The 15,052-nt window shown below is 53.0% G+C and overlaps 4 protein-coding genes across 4 annotated transcripts; 2 read left to right on the forward strand and 2 right to left on the reverse strand.

The window, feature by feature from the left end:
• Nucleotides 1–479: 479 nt before the first annotated feature.
• On the reverse strand, nucleotides 480–2,392 carry BDZ99DRAFT_298626 (uncharacterized protein). The gene has a single exon (XM_033714171.1). The coding sequence runs from the start codon at nucleotides 2,248–2,250 to the stop codon at nucleotides 766–768; it is 1,485 nt and encodes a 494-aa protein (XP_033578236.1). The 5' UTR covers nucleotides 2,251–2,392; the 3' UTR covers nucleotides 480–765.
• Nucleotides 2,393–9,188: 6,796 nt separating this feature from the next.
• On the reverse strand, nucleotides 9,189–13,201 carry BDZ99DRAFT_519924 (uncharacterized protein; the record flags this gene model as incomplete). The annotated part of the gene is made up of 5 exons (XM_033725460.1): nucleotides 9,189–12,415; nucleotides 12,476–12,502; nucleotides 12,560–12,618; nucleotides 12,686–12,791; nucleotides 13,159–13,201. The coding sequence occupies 5 exons, from the start codon at nucleotides 13,199–13,201 to the stop codon at nucleotides 9,189–9,191; spliced, it is 3,462 nt and encodes a 1,153-aa protein (XP_033578237.1).
• A 74-nt stretch (nucleotides 13,202–13,275) lies between these two features.
• Nucleotides 13,276–13,868, forward strand: BDZ99DRAFT_298641 (uncharacterized protein). The gene has a single exon (XM_033714172.1). It carries the CDS (start codon nucleotides 13,430–13,432, stop codon nucleotides 13,769–13,771), a length of 342 nt encoding a protein of 113 aa, XP_033578238.1. The 5' UTR covers nucleotides 13,276–13,429; the 3' UTR covers nucleotides 13,772–13,868.
• Nucleotides 13,869–14,272: 404 nt separating this feature from the next.
• Nucleotides 14,273–15,023, forward strand: BDZ99DRAFT_562387 (uncharacterized protein; the record flags this gene model as incomplete). The annotated part of the gene is made up of 2 exons (XM_033727344.1): nucleotides 14,273–14,883; nucleotides 14,936–15,023. Exons 1-2 carry the CDS (start codon nucleotides 14,426–14,428, stop codon nucleotides 15,021–15,023), a joined length of 546 nt encoding a protein of 181 aa, XP_033578239.1. The 5' UTR covers nucleotides 14,273–14,425.
• Nucleotides 15,024–15,052: the final 29 nt, after the last annotated feature.

Genomic DNA, 15,052 nt, shown 5'->3' on the forward strand with positions numbered 1-15,052 from the left:
AAACCGCCCTAGCAGAGAAAAAGAGCGCGGAGAATGAGTACTGGGAAACCTTGAAGCAGGATTTGCGACGGATTGCGGAGTCGGGCACGGCGGAAACATGATCGAGATGAGCTGCGTAACGCGATGAGGTCCGACGAAGGGCTGAAAGGGATGGTTGGGGGGGCCTGGCAGGTTCAGCGGGGGTAGTCAAAAGCGTGAAATGTGGGTCTAGGTTGGATTGGCGGGGTCTTTGATATCGCGGGGGAGTTTTTAGAAGGGGTTGGAGGACTCCATGCGGCGGTGAGGAGGTGTACGCAGTGACATACCTGAGCGCTAGAGGAGATTTGGATGCTTGGTTAGTTTCTATCGTGGAGCGTTGATATCTTGCACGGCTTTGAGGATGTGCTGGAGGGCTTCCTGCGGTGGTAAAAAGGTGTAAGCAAGCGAATATCCTAGCAGTGGTTCAATGTTGGACAAGGCACTAGTGCACAGCAAAGGGTGAAGGAATGAAAGTTACAATTTTATGATATTGAAATCAGAGGCATGCTATCTGTGTATACCACTGTTCCACTGTCGGGGGTGGAAGCGTGGAATACATGAATGAGAAAATTCTTGTGCACACTGTTAAGATGACTGAAGCCCTCTAATTCATAGTGTATACAGTGATGCAATCGCAGGGCTTCTGTGATCCAAGTAAAATCGTAGAGGTAGAAGCACCTCGATTTGAGACAAGTAGATGAGCCAGGACATGTCAGACAACGCCCAAGCCTCGCCAAAAGCCCATCTCTACCATCCGGTCTCTATCGCAATTTCGGGCGGGGTTTGGAGCCAGATCTGCTTGTCCAGCCTCGTTACCATTTCCGGACCAGCTTCGTGGGTGATCTGGAGTCTGTCCTTTTGTCCTGGTTGAGCACCTGGGTCATACCATAACGAATAGCTGTTTCGAGCAGCAAGGGGCCTCTCTGTATTCCAGTAGTACGTAATGCCCTCTCTCTGGGTGACGTACATCACTTTGCCTAGTTCAAGTAGCTTCAAGTGTGGTAGCGCCTTCAGCATCTGTAGCACCTGGACCCAATCTTTCGTACGCAACGTCACCTTCTCGAGTGATATATGTTCGAGTGTCGACGAGTAGGTGGTAAGAAGCTGCCCTAGCTCTTCATATGTGATGGGCCCGCGGAGTAGAGCGAGACTCCGGAGATGAGGGAAAGCCAGGCCTTTCACGATGTCACTGTAGACGCTGGTCGCTTCGTTGTTGTTGGCGTAGAAGGAGAACTTCTCCACGTTGGGGCAGATGTCAGTGAAGCGATGAACCCACTTGAGAGATTTGGCTCTTGGCTGGCCGCGGCTGTAATGCTCTTCGACCGAGATAGTGAGAGTTTTGAGCGTGCTGAAACTGTGTCGCAGAGATTCGAAATGGGCATCGGAGATGGTTCGTGATGGAATCAGTGTCTTGTTCGTCACTGCTGGGTTCTTCGGGATATTACGATCCAAGGAGAACGGTACTAGAATTTCCAAAGTCTTCAGCTTCTTGATACCGCTGCGTTCGATAGCGGAGAGAGTAGCGCAAACAATCCAAGCAGCATTCTCATGATAGGCCTTCTCTAGGTTGCCAGCTTCGCTGGACCAGTACGAGCGGGTTTTGATGTCAGACTCCGGATAGAATCCAATCGCTTGACGGACGCGTTCCATGCCCCACGGCAGCTTGTTGTAGATCGAATCATATTCGATGTGGGCATCGGGTATCTGCGCGGGTACAATTGAGATTGTGTCGACAGCTGCGAGGCCGGAGAGCGCTGTTGCCAGCAGCTGTACGTCTTTGCTCTGCTTTCGTAGCGTACGCTGCTCGTGCATCAAGCGAGCATGCGCTTTTCGACGCTGCTTCTTGACTCTCTGCATATCCTTCTCGGCGTCCGCATCCTTCCAGAAGCGGTACACGTCGTCCTTCTCTTTGTCCAATGGCAGCCCGTTCACCTTGTCCAAGGTCTGAGACGGGAAGCTGGCAGCGCTGATACATAGATGGCGTATGCAAGAGCCGAATAGCTTCTTGTTCGCGCCGAAAGTCGCGCTAGTTGCGAAATCGATGAGAGACTGGAGGCTGTCGACCGTAAACATGATTTTGGTTTCCCTGAAATGCTTCACCGCAAACTGGTGATAGGTCTTCTCCTTTAGCTCTCTGCATGTGGCACGCAGGTTAACAACATCTCTCTTTCCCAAGGACTGGCAGACGCTGTCAACGAGCTCTTCCGGGAGAGACAATACTGTGGTAGCCATAATCGCAGATGAAACGCTGCTGGCGGTGAGAGGATGAATGCAGCGATGAGAGGATGAATGCAGCTGTCAAGAGGCCTTGGACATGTGGAGGGAGGTGGGAGAAGGAAGAAACGCCGCCTTCGACTCACAGATGTCGAAGGTGAGGTTGAGTCAAGCTTTACAGGTGTGTTGTTCCTTCCACGGAAGGTTCGCGTGGCCGCAAGGCAGCAGCAGCTCGCTAGAATAATGTGGGGCTAGCGTGGGGCTGGCAGTGTGGCTGCAGTGGCAGTGCGCAGATCAGCTGATATGGACTTTTCCAAAAGCATGGCGCCATCAGTGCCTGAAGATACAATAGTCTGCCACTGTCGGGAGCGCTTCGTGATGTTTTCGCAAAGTTGAATGAGATACATATCGAATGGTTTGACGAGTCTCATACTGACTGGGGCCACCACAGACGGTGTCATCGTACGGACACTACTCAGACTGTCAAGCGATGACGGCTAGCTTCTTCAAACCTTGAACTCATCTGTAGAAGCTATCCGGTCACACGTGTGTACAGCGGTTTGGCGTCGTTTGAAGACCTTCGTACCATTTTCAGGATGCCTAAATCAACTGACTTGATTGGTCTAACACGTCTTCAGGATACCACAGACGACGCCGTCAAGCTTGCAAAGCTATCCGATTTTGAAGCTTTTAATCTGCAGGCTGGAAGCCTATGCCTTCTCATTCAACTCTAATTCGTTACTCGACGTTTCTTTGAAGGTGTTTTGCTTGCAGGATAGCAGTACGATTCTATTGACCTTTCTTCGCACCTTGCTGCGTGTGACATCTTGCCTCGATTCCATGTGCATGCCTGGGGCATCTCAAACGCCGGCATCGATCTGGAAAAGTTATACGATTTCACGGCGTCTGACATATGGGCTCCGGACTTTCATATCTTGATCCCATTGCACTGACTTGCTCAAGGTCACTCAGACGGCACTAAATACCTAGAAAAGCAGTACGAACCCAACCGCACCTGATTGCCATCTAAACTTACGAGGTACTTCTAACCGGATCATTGACATGGAAGAGCACCTCGATTGAATGTGTCTAGAATTCGGTCTGGAATTTCCTACATCCTTCCCCGGTTGCGTTCTACCTGATGAGGGACTCCCCGCGACGTCATCTGTCTGAAAGGCCAACAAGAATCGAGCCTGTTCAACTTCAAGCCTCTGGGCCGTTACATTTTATCGCGATTCGACTTGAGCTAGCAAAGGCTCTCTAGCAGCGTCACCTACGTGCAAAAGGACTGAACTTTCAGGCTTTCCGATCCGAAACCCGCAAATCGGTACGTCTGCGTTTGAATTTCAGGCCTATTTAAGGTCTCTCAAGCGCAAACAGCTACCTGGCAAAATTCTACATTATCATGGAATCCAATTTACACTCTCCAACTCGTGGCATCACCTCCTGTTAGCTCTTGAATTCATGGGCCACCTCCTACATCATCAGCAGTGTAGAAACCTGCTTCATTCTCATCCCATCCAATATACGCTCTCGAGTTTGATACATTGCCTAGCGATCTGGCATCACCCTAAGGGGCACCACTTGCACCGGCACCAAGCCGGAAAGATACCGCGGAACAGCGTGTTCAAGTTACGACCTGCAAGCTTTGATATCTACTTATATTTTTGAACATTACTCGAGGGCCTCCAAACACCGCTCCCTACCGGGAGAAGTGCTAAGTTCTCACGACTTCAAATTCGCATCCTCGAGCTCGTGACATCACTTCCCGATTGCTCTTGAATCGCCAGAGCACCTCCAACGCTGCTGAACACACGGAAAAGCACTGGAACCTGACACTCTTCACTTTACGGGACGCCGTCTGGTACATCCCCTGGAGATTTTCATGGCCCTAAGGCGGACTTCTTACACCGCTAACGTCTTGGAAAATCGATAGATTCTCACACTTTCTGATTTAGGGGACGAAGCGAGTGAACTTCGTCCATGGTATTTTTGCATGCTTGAAAACCTTCAGGCGCCGGTGCATACGTGGAAAAGTGCTAAAATTTCGCATATTCAACATAAGGGGTACCGCTTGTAACATTCGTTCGCGACTTTTACACCTACCCGAAGGCACTCAGACGTCGCTGCACACCTTAAAAAGGACTGCAATCGACTCGCATCTTTTCACGATATTCACACATCGCTAGGCCACCTCCAACGATGCTAAGAGACTCCAAGAACCTTCCAGTCGCAGCCTTTGCGATCTACGGCTTTAGTTCTTGACCTGCCATGGGATCGACACGTAGCTGGACCACCTCTGACGCTGCTACGGTAGTGGAAAGGTACTGCATTTCCACCCTTTCCAATATTCACCTGAGGGCTTTTGACATCGTAGCACGCGTTTTCCTCCACATCCAGACCACCTCACGCGCCGCTATCCACGCTGCAAAACCCTTCACCTACATGCCCTCCAGTTCACGCTGTCGAATCGCTTACATCACGTGTGTCTCCACTCGCCCTTGTGGAGGGCTTCGGACGCCGCTATCATGCTGCCAGATCGCTTGAACGTGCGACTCAAATTCAACAGACGAACGCTTTCGGTAGCTAGAAGTACTGCAATTTCACACTTACCAATTTACGATCTCTGGCCTTTTACATCATGGGTAGATTGTTCTCGAACCCAGGGAGCCACTCGCACACCGCTATTCACCCAGAAAAGCAGTCAGATTGACCCCCTTCCAATTCACAGTCCTGAAACCTTTACATCACGCGTAGCTCTCCGTCGACCCTATGGATCCACTCAGGCGGCGCTATCGCACGTGCAAACCACTTGTGCATACATCGCGAAACCAAACGTCCAACGTTCTATGTAGCGATTGATAGCGAAAACACAAAGCTTCCGATTCACAGCCTCGAATCTTTGAAATCATGTGTACATCACACTCGAGGCCATAGGGCCACTCAGACGCCGTCACCATGGTGTCAAGCCGTTAGAGCGCACGTCTTCGAATGGCGAACCGAACAATTTTACGAGCAACAGGCGACAAAATCACACCCCTTCCGATTCATGGCCTCGGATCCTTTGCATCGTGTTTGAAACGCGGTCGAGGTCACGGGCAACCCCAAACACAGCTATCGCGCATGCAGAGTACACATTCACAGCTCCCAAGGTAAGCACTGGGGCGTTTTCGGTAGCAACGGGTAGTAAAATCACACCCCTTTCAACTCACGACCTCGAATCCTTGACATCGTGCCCAAATCGTGCTCCAGGTCACGGGGTACCACAGACACCGTCATCGCGCATTCAAAACACACCTTTGTAGCTTTTAGAATGAACATAGGAGCATTTCTAGCAGCTAAGGGTACCAAAATCACACCCCTTTCAATTTACAACCTTAATCCCTTAACATCATGCTTACTTCGTGCTTCAAGCTACGGGGCACCACAGACACCGGTAACACACGTGCAGAACGCGTACACACAGGTTTCGAAGTAGTGACTGAAGCATTTCCTCCCTGGAAAGCGATCCAATCATGCCCCGTCAGATTTAAGGCCTCCGGCCATTTACATCGTGTATAAATCGGGCTGAACCTCACGAGACACCACAGACGCCGCTATTACACGTACAAAACGCACGTCTATGTTCCTCAGAATCAACAGCGGGCCGTTTTCGTCATGGGAGAGCACTCAGATGGCGGCCCCTCTGATCTTCGGCCTCGAATTCTTGACATCCTGTTCAGATCGAGCTCGACCTTACGAGACACCTCAAACGCCGTCAGGGGACGTGCAAGATGCTTATCACACGTCTGGAGACGAAGAGATGGGCCGTTTCAGTAGCTGGGGATCATTCCAATTGCACGCCCTCTCATTCACGGTCTTTAGTCCTTGACATCGTGTTCGCATCGGGCCGGACCCTACGAGAAACCTCAAACAGGCTCGGCCTCACAAGGCACCTCAAACGCTATCAACTACCTGTTGAAGCTGTGTCTTCACATATTATCCAATTTCTTGTCGCAAGCTCTTGACATCGTGTTCAGATTTCGTTGGGCCTCACGAGGCACCTCAAACACCGGCAGGACACGTGCAGATCTCACACCCACATGGCTTAATATCAAGAGTGGAGTGGGTTTAGTAGCTCGAAAGCATTCCCACTGCAATCTATCAAGTCTAGGGCCTCGAGACTTTGACATCATGCTCGAATTGGGCTCGACCTCACGAGCTACCTCATACGCCGTTAAGTAGCTGTCAAAAACCTACATTCACACCACTTTCAATTTACAGCGTCGAAATTTTTACATCCTGCTCCTACAGCACCCAAGGTCACGGGGCACCTCCAACGCCGTTAAGACACGCGCAAAACACAAACTCGTGGTGTAAAATCGAGAGTACCGCATTTTTCGCTAGCTGGAAAGCACTTCCATTGGAGCCCCTCCCATCTTCGGCCTCGAAACTCTGACATCGTGTACGAATCGGGCTGAGACTCACAGGACACCTCAAACACCGCCAAATGCCTAAAAAAAACTCCCCGTTTACGCCCCTATTAATATACGACCTACGGTTCTTGACATCGTGTTCAAATCGGGCTCGACCTCACGAGACACCTCAAACACCATCAACCGCCTGTCAAACCCTTCCAATTACAGCCCCGCCAATCTACGGCCTCCATTCTTTAACATCATGCTCAAATCAGGATCCATCTCACGTGGCGCCCTAGACGCTGTCAACTACTTGTCAAATCCCTCTGTTTACACTCCTTTCGGTTCACGGCCTCGAGTTTTTAACATCGTGTTCGAATCGGGCTCGACCTCATAAGGCGCCTCCAACGCCGTCAACCACCTGTCAACCACTTCCGTTTACACCACTTTCAACTTACAGCTTCGGAAATTTGACATCATATTCTCAATGTGGTCAATCGTGCAAGGTACCTCAAATACCGTCAGCTACCTGTCGACTCGCTCCTTTCACACCCCTTTCAATATACAGCCTACAGCCCTTTACATCGTGTTCAAAATGGGTTCGACCTCACGAGAGACCTCAAACACCGCCAACGAGATGCCAAACCCCTCCGGTCATACCCCTTTCAATTCACGCCCTCGGATCTTTGACATCACGTATCCAGCTATTAAAACCTCGCCAAGTCACTCAGACGCTATCAACCACCCGCCAAAACCCTCAGATCTCACTGCCTCCAATTCACAATCTCAGATCCTTGACATCCTGTTCAGATTGCGCTGGGCCTCACGAGGCGCCTCAAACGGCGTCAACCCACGAGCAGATTGCATGCTTACACGGTTTGAAATCAATGAGAGAGCGTTCTCATAGCTCCGTGTATACATATCGAGACGCTTTCCAATTCATAGTCTTAAAATCTTAACATTATGCTCGAATCGAGTTAAACCTCACAGGACGCCTCAAACACCGCCAGCCACACGTCAAAAGCCTCGAAGTACACCCCTTCTAATAAACACTCTCAGATTCTTAACATCACGGACATCACATCTCCGCCCTTAGGAGACACCTCAGTTGGTGTCAACACAAGTGCAGAACGCATATTCGCACCGCATTTCCATTGCTTTCTGCACACAAATTCAAACAGCTTCCAATTCCCGCTCTGAGATCCTTGACATTACATCCCCAATATGTATACTCCCATGAACCACCCCAAACGCCGTCAAACTCCTGTCAAAGCTCTCTTATCCCACCCGTTTGAATTCCCACTGTCAGCACTTTCACATCGCGTCCCTAACATTCACACCCTCATGAGCCACCTCAGACGGCGTCATCACACGTGAAAAGTGCAGAGTTACATGGCTCAGAATCGACAACAGTGCATTTTCATATCTCCAGTTATCGAAATTCAGACACCTTCCAATTCCCACCCCTACGTCTTTGACATCATGTCCCCAACATTCAGACCCTCCCGAGCCACCTCAGACGGCGTCATCACGCGTGCAAACCAGACGCTTACACGGTGCGAAGTCGAGAGTAGCGCACTTTCATAGCTCCATCCTAATATGCACCCTCAGGACTTTGACATCATGTACTGGACATTCACACCCTGACGAAGCCACTCAAACAGCGCTGAACACCCTTCAAACACCCCGAATAGCCCTCCTTCCAATACACATCCTTAGAACTTTGACATCCTATAAAAATAGCGCTTAAGGCCACGAGGCACCTCAGACGGTGTCAACACGCGTGCAAATCACACGCCTATACGTCGCAAAGTCGAAAGTAGCGCATTCTTATAGCTCCATTCCAATTCCCACACCCAAATTTGTGACATCACGTGTTGACGTTTTTGAGCCTTATGAGACACCTCAAACACACCGCCAAACACATGTTAAAACACTGCAATAGCACCCCTTTCAATATGAAGCCTTGAAACTTTGACATCACGTGCTGGACACTCACACCCTAACGAAGCCACTCAAACAGCGCCAAACACCTCCCCAAAAAACCCCCAACTCCACCCTCTCCAATATCCACCCCCGGAACTTTGACATCCCGTACAAATCGCGCTCAAGGTCACGGGGCACCTCAGACGGCGTCGAAACGCGTGCAAACCCCACACCTGCACCCTGCGAAGTCAAGAGCAGTGCATTTTCAAGCGTCTATATGTAGCAATCGAAACACTATCCAATTCAGCGCTCCCAGAACTTTGACATCACGTGCTTGACATTCACACCCCCCATGAAGCCACTCAAACACGGCCAAACACGTGTCAAACCCCCCCAGTAACACCCCTTTCAATATAGGACCTGCAGTCCTTTACATCATGTCCAAATCGGGATGAACCTCACGAGACACCTCAAACACCGCCATCACGTGCGCAAACCACCACATGATACACATCAATATCAACAGCACAGCATTTCATTGACTAACTTTTCTGCTACCTAACCGCGCCGAAGCGCCCCAGCACCGACACCCACCCACCAAAACCGCCCCAGAACAGGGCCAAATTACGCCAGTTAGAAGAAGTTACTATCGCCACCACGCTGCGGGCCAGTGTAGCGGGGAATCCGGGACGCGGAGGGGGCCGGCGGCGCACCACGTGGAGGGGGGCCGGAGGGGGAAGAAGCGGCGCAAAGGGCCTCGTCGTGGGTCATTGTTCCCGCAACAACCGCCGGAAGCATCAGGGCGCGTGGGGACGAGATGCGCGTGATGGGGCGGGGGCGGGGGCGCGCGCGTGCGTTCCAGGACTTTAAGTCCCGGGAGGGCGACGGGAGGGCAGACGACGTGGGGGCTTCGGGGCCTTCTTCTTCCATTACAGCACGCTGGGTGGACTCTTTCTCGTACGCTTTGGCGGCCATTTCGCCCAGCTCGTGCTCCCACTCGACCATTTTGGTCGCTTCTTCTGACATTCGTCGCTGCGTCGAGGCCTGTCGGTGCTGCTCGCGGTAGGCGCTCTCAGCCAAAGAAGCTTGCCAAGCGTCGACTTTCTCCGCGAGGGGGGTGCCTTGCTGTCTCGGGCGGGACGCGGAGGGGGACGCATAGAGGTCATAGTCGTCGCTGGGGGTGGGCGACGTGGCGGCGAGCATCTCCCTGTCGGCGGCTGGGAAGTCCATATACGGCGAAAGGTCGAGAACTTCTCCTTCTTTGGCGGCGGTGGGGTACAGCTCTTCGACCTCCTCCTGCTCCTTCTTGAGGATCTTGTGGTGCTCCTCGGCCCATTGCTCCGCCCATTCAACGAACCAAACCGCCCAGGAGGCCTCGAAGGCACCGGGAGGCAGCTTCATATTCTCCATCTTCTGCTTGTTTACGTCCTCCATCTGCCGTGCGCGTGACGTAGCTTCGCTATATGGGCCGACAGTCTCACCCTTGGTGGCCTTGTTTGAACCACGCTTCTTCGACTCGTCCTTCTTGCCGCGAACGGGGCTGAGGAGGTACTGGCCTGCATTGACCAGCTTTTCGTGAGTACGTGCTACCACCTCTGCGGCGTCAAAGCGGTTGATGTGGGTGTGTAAGGTGGCCTCATTCTCGAATGTGCCGGACTGACTGATGCCTGCAAGACCATTCAACTCTTTCAGCACTTCGTTAGTAATGCGTAACGCCTTGTCGCACGGGATCTCGTGTTTGGACGGCGTGGGAGCGTCAGAAGGAGCAGGAACTTCGGACGGAGGGGGAGCGTCGAACGGAGCGGGTGCGTCTTTGGCCTTCTCTTTGCCCTTGGACCTGAAAGAGAAGAGCGGCTTAGAGTTCTGGCGTTCCAAGTTACCGTCGCGAGTATCCTCTGGAGACTTGGCGAGGATGTTGAAGCTAAAAGCGCTTTTGAGGCTTGGACGAGTTGTCTTCGGCTCAGATGCGTCCGTCGCGGTGGCCTGACGCTGGAGCACATGTTCCTTGACGGACTCAGAGGCGGTGACCAGCTCAGGCGAAGAGGCTTTACGGCGTGGTTTCTCTGCCTCCCAACGCGCGACGAGAAGTGCGCGAACCTTGTCATGCCCACGTGTGTTGTCGTCCTCGAAGTCTTTAGGGAGTTTACCAGCTGGGAATGGGTTCGTAAAGTCGGGGTAGGCACGACCTTCTGGCCGACCACGGTTGTCTCGCTCTCGAAAGGAGTTGCCAAACAGGTAGCTCGGGACGTGGGGGTGACGGTATTCAGCCTGCCGGATGACGCCTGAGATCGCGGGATGATCCTTGAGATCGGGTGGGCTGCGGCTGAGGACTTTGAGGTTTTGCTCGATGAGTGGGTAGACTGGCTTGATGGTAGTGTCCGACGTCACGCTCGGTGGACGCCTCTCTTGCTGCAGTGCTGACGGTGGGGACGGCGATGAGGCCCGACGCTGGAATGGTGATGGCGAAGATGAAAGCTCTTGATGGGTTGGACGGCGAGGGAATTGACCCGCGGTCACAGCTCGAGCACGCGATGAAGACGCTGCAAGATCCGCAAGAGTTGGGCGGCGAGGAAAACTACGCTCCGCGAACGTTGAGATGGGCGATGGTGAGGAGGTGTCTGACTCGAAGGTCGACGGGGATGTTTCTACTGGCCCGAAGGGGGACGCAGATGCTGCCCTCTCCGCAAGGGTTGGACGACGCGGAAACTGACGCCCGGCCAAAATCGAGAGTGGTGCTGGCGAGGAGCTTCCTTGATCGATGGTCGACAAGGATGATTGTACTGGCCCGAAGGGGGACGCAGATGCTGCTCTCTCGGCAAGGGTTGGACGACGTGGAAACTGACGCCCGGCCAAGATCGAGAGTGGTGCTGGCGAGGAGCTTCCATGATCGGTGGTCGACGACGATGCTTCTGTTGGCCCGAAGGGGGACGCAGATGCTGCTTTCTCGGCAAGGGTTGGACGACATGGAAACTGACGCCTGGCCAAGATCGGGAGTGGTGCTGGCGAGGAACTTCCCTGATCGATGGTCGAGGTAGATGATGAGGAGGATTCAAACACCGAGACGAACGGTCCTTCCAACTCATGCGGCGACGCAAAAGCCGCTCGCTCAGCGAGAGTGGGACGACGGAGGACTTGTCGCGGTGCGAAAGTCAATGTGGGCAAGTCCGGCTCGAGGCTTGAGGATGCGGATGAGGAGGTTCGCTCGACAGTCGACAATGGTTCTGCGAGCTCGAAGGGTGACGAAGACGGAGCAAGCTCGAAGGGTGACGAAGACGCAGCATGCTCGAACGGCGACGAAGATGCAGCGAGCTCGGACGGCGATGAGGATGCAGCAAGCTCGGACGGCGACGAAGATGCAGCACGCTCATCCAAGGTCGGGCGACGAGGAAACTGACGCTGTGCGACGGTTGGAGTGGGAGATGACGATGACTCTCTCTGCATGTCGAAGAGCTCCGGCGACGACGCACGACGGCGGAGGCGACCCGTGCTAGGGCCATGCGTCCGAGCGAGAAAGAAAGGAGAATCAGGCATGTCTGGTGCGAGCTCGGGCAAGATGATGCCCAGACCGTGATGTGGTGATGCGGATGTCGACGGTCGTGGCGAAGGTGAGCGTGGAGGATGTGGAGGAGCTGGAGGAGCTGGATGAGCAGCTCCGGGTTTTGTCTTCAGCAGTTTGTTGACGAGAGCCTCCACTTCCGCCCTGTCCCCCCGGTCGCCTTGCGGGTCAGGCGTGACTTTATCGGCCACCTCATCATCACCAAAGCAGCTGTCCAGCACATTGCGCACATGGCGGAACTGCGCCCTGCTCTCCTGTAGATTGTACCGAATTTCCGCGCGAATGGCGCGTTGTTCTGCGTTCTCTGCTGTGATGTTAGTGCGTGGACATAAGCCGCAACAGAGACCCGTCGGTGGCAGCCGACCTTCACCAGGTTGCTTCTTCACAGATCCTGCAGGCAATGTTAGCATCGAAATCTTGAAACAAGTGCTGAACAGCTGTGACTGACCTGCTTCCGGGGGAGCGAAGCCCCGGGGAGGATACTTGAGCGTGTACCCGAACATGTTGCTGTGGTGGTGAGTGGTGGAGGAAGGAAGTAGAAAGGATGAAGGAAGGACGAAAGAGTAGGATGAACTCAAAGGCAATGGAGAGGTGCGCGACGAGGTGCGTCATGCAATAGGCGCGCGAGAGGTGTGAAGAGTGGAGGTTGAAGGTGTGGTGACGGGTGAAGGTGACGTTGACTTTGAAGAAGGCTCAGTCAAAGTGGGACAGTCTAATTGACACCTGGAAAGGCTTGGCAGAGGTGTCCGATGAAGCCTATCATCAAATGCCAAAAATTTGGTATCGAACGAGGTCTGGGGGAATGAGTTGTGGGCATTGGAAGGGTGATGAAAGAAATGCTTTGGGAAACTCAGGGGTTGATATCGGGTCTTCAACTGAAGAAACGAGACATTTTCGCATCTCCAATTCACCCTCCTGAGGGCTGGATCTTGAAATTTCGTATAATCATCTAATATTGTGGAAAATCTCTGCTAGCAGGAGTAAAAGGTGCTCTGATAGAGAAGAGTGATCGTGGCTGAGAAGTGATTGATATCTCTCAAAACTGACACACTATGCCAGACCGGATGTTCTCAAACATCTTCGGAGTCATCTTTTGAGCTGCAAGCAAAGCCGCAGCATAGTTTTGGAAAGTGTGCGGTGATGATGCGATGGTTCTTCATCCTCAGGGGTATCCGCCATGCCTCAACTTACCTGGCCCCAACACAACACTTGAAGCTTGACACCATTCACCGAAAAGTTGGTCTTGAGATTTTCTACAAATCTCTCTGATTTTCGAATGTAGTTGTATATCGCAACTAGGGTTGTGTGCGGCTCCATCATGGGTAAGTACTCGTCGAGGCTACATCGGTCCTTCCTACTTTTTGCTCACCTCCTGCATCATCGACACCTCGCAAGGGCCGTTGTCAGAGCGATCGGAAGCTGCATTACAAGACCTCGGAAGGGGCCAACCGCGTCTATTTTTTCGTTCTGGGATTGGTTCGATAGAATGATAGGGGCTGAAGCTCATGTTGTTCATCCTCAACACTCCCCTGAAGAGTCTTCTTGGGCGAGGAAGGGCAGGATCTCCTGTATCTGTAAGGGCCTTTTTCAGTTCATTTTCTTACTCTGGGTTCTTCTATTGGTCATCAATGTTGTCAAGACGGGTGTGAACTCATCCTAATCGATGGTGCCGGGAAATGACATCCCGAAATGCTAGACTGAGAGGCGTCTCAAGAATACCAGTAGCCTTTCAAACTGCAGCTCCTCGACGTCTAGATTAAGTCTCCCTACCAAGATAGGAGGATCTTGGGTCCAGTTAAGAGCTGTGGTAAGATTCCAGTTCCAAAACATGATAGTATGCCTCGCTCAGAGCCATGAGACCAGTTTTCAGGTCGATATCATGTCAGATATGCCACCCTATTCAGCTTCTCGAGTGTCTCCGCAAGCTTCGTCATAGCAGCAAGTATCGAAGCCTCTGGCTTCAATCTCATGCCATATATCATCGCGTCTTTCCCCTAAGCTTCAATTGATGCCCGCGTGGCCTGTTTTCGTGCCTGCACTTCATTCTAGCATGGTGAAAGCGCCTTTCGGATACATACTTGACGCTGTCAGTTCAGCCTTGAGCCCCTGAGCGCTCTCGCACCCCTTCAGGGTGAAGGAAGCGAATTTGCGTGCATGGCGGCCTTGCTGCCTGAGAAGCCGCGCCAAGGCCGACTTTCTCTAGAGCATCAAACGGCCGCCCGCAAATCTTGAGCTTGACAAGTAACAGCCACACAACCACAAACACCCTCAAAGACACCCACAAACCCACAAACACACCATCAACCGTCGCAACATGTCGCGCGCAATCTTGGACCGCCCCAAGACGGACGAGGAGAAGATCGCGGCTATCAAGGCCTGGCAGGAGGTAAACAACCCCAAATCAGCCCGAAGCTCCATTGCTTTTGCTAACGCGTCTGTGTCTGTAGAGAGACCCTGCCATCCAGCAGTGGCTCCTGCACTCGGCCTGGGTGGGGGACCAGGAGACGGAGGAGACGCGCTTCAACGCGCTCTTCGCCTCGCTGGCGATCGGCCGTTCCCTGCCGCGCGAAGCGGAGCCCCCGGCGGCGGAGAAGGAGAAGGAGGGCGGGAATCTCACCCCGCGGGAGGCGTTGCTGGAGCTGGGCCGCCTGGTCCAGAAGGGGGAGGAGGTGCCGAAGCTGGTGGCAGAGCGCGCCCACGACCACCTCAGATCTGTGTTCCCGGCGGAGTTGGAAGAGACTCTGCTGAAGCCGGAGAGGGAGAAGAGGGAGGGTACGTGAATCAAGCGTTCCCTTTGAGTACTACTGGCTAACTGATACCGCAGCGGAGGAGGCGGCGAAGGAGGATCCGGGCATGCCGGAGGGCCGGTCTTGGCCGGCGTTTTCGTGAGCACCTGGGGGAGTTTTGTTTGAGAGTCCCGATGAGTGGATCTTTCGCCCGG

The sequence above is a fragment of the Mytilinidion resinicola genome (genome assembly GCF_010093595.1).
Source record: "Mytilinidion resinicola strain CBS 304.34 unplaced genomic scaffold BDZ99scaffold_8, whole genome shotgun sequence".
NCBI lineage: Eukaryota > Fungi > Ascomycota > Dothideomycetes > Mytilinidiales > Mytilinidiaceae > Mytilinidion > Mytilinidion resinicola.

Coding starts and splice junctions, on each gene's coding strand:
- BDZ99DRAFT_298641 (XM_033714172.1), top strand. CDS start 13,430: ATGGGTAAGTACTCGTCGAGGCTACATCGGTCCTTCCTACTTTTTGCT.
- BDZ99DRAFT_298626 (XM_033714171.1), bottom strand. CDS start 2,250: ATGGCTACCACAGTATTGTCTCTCCCGGAAGAGCTCGTTGACAGCGTC.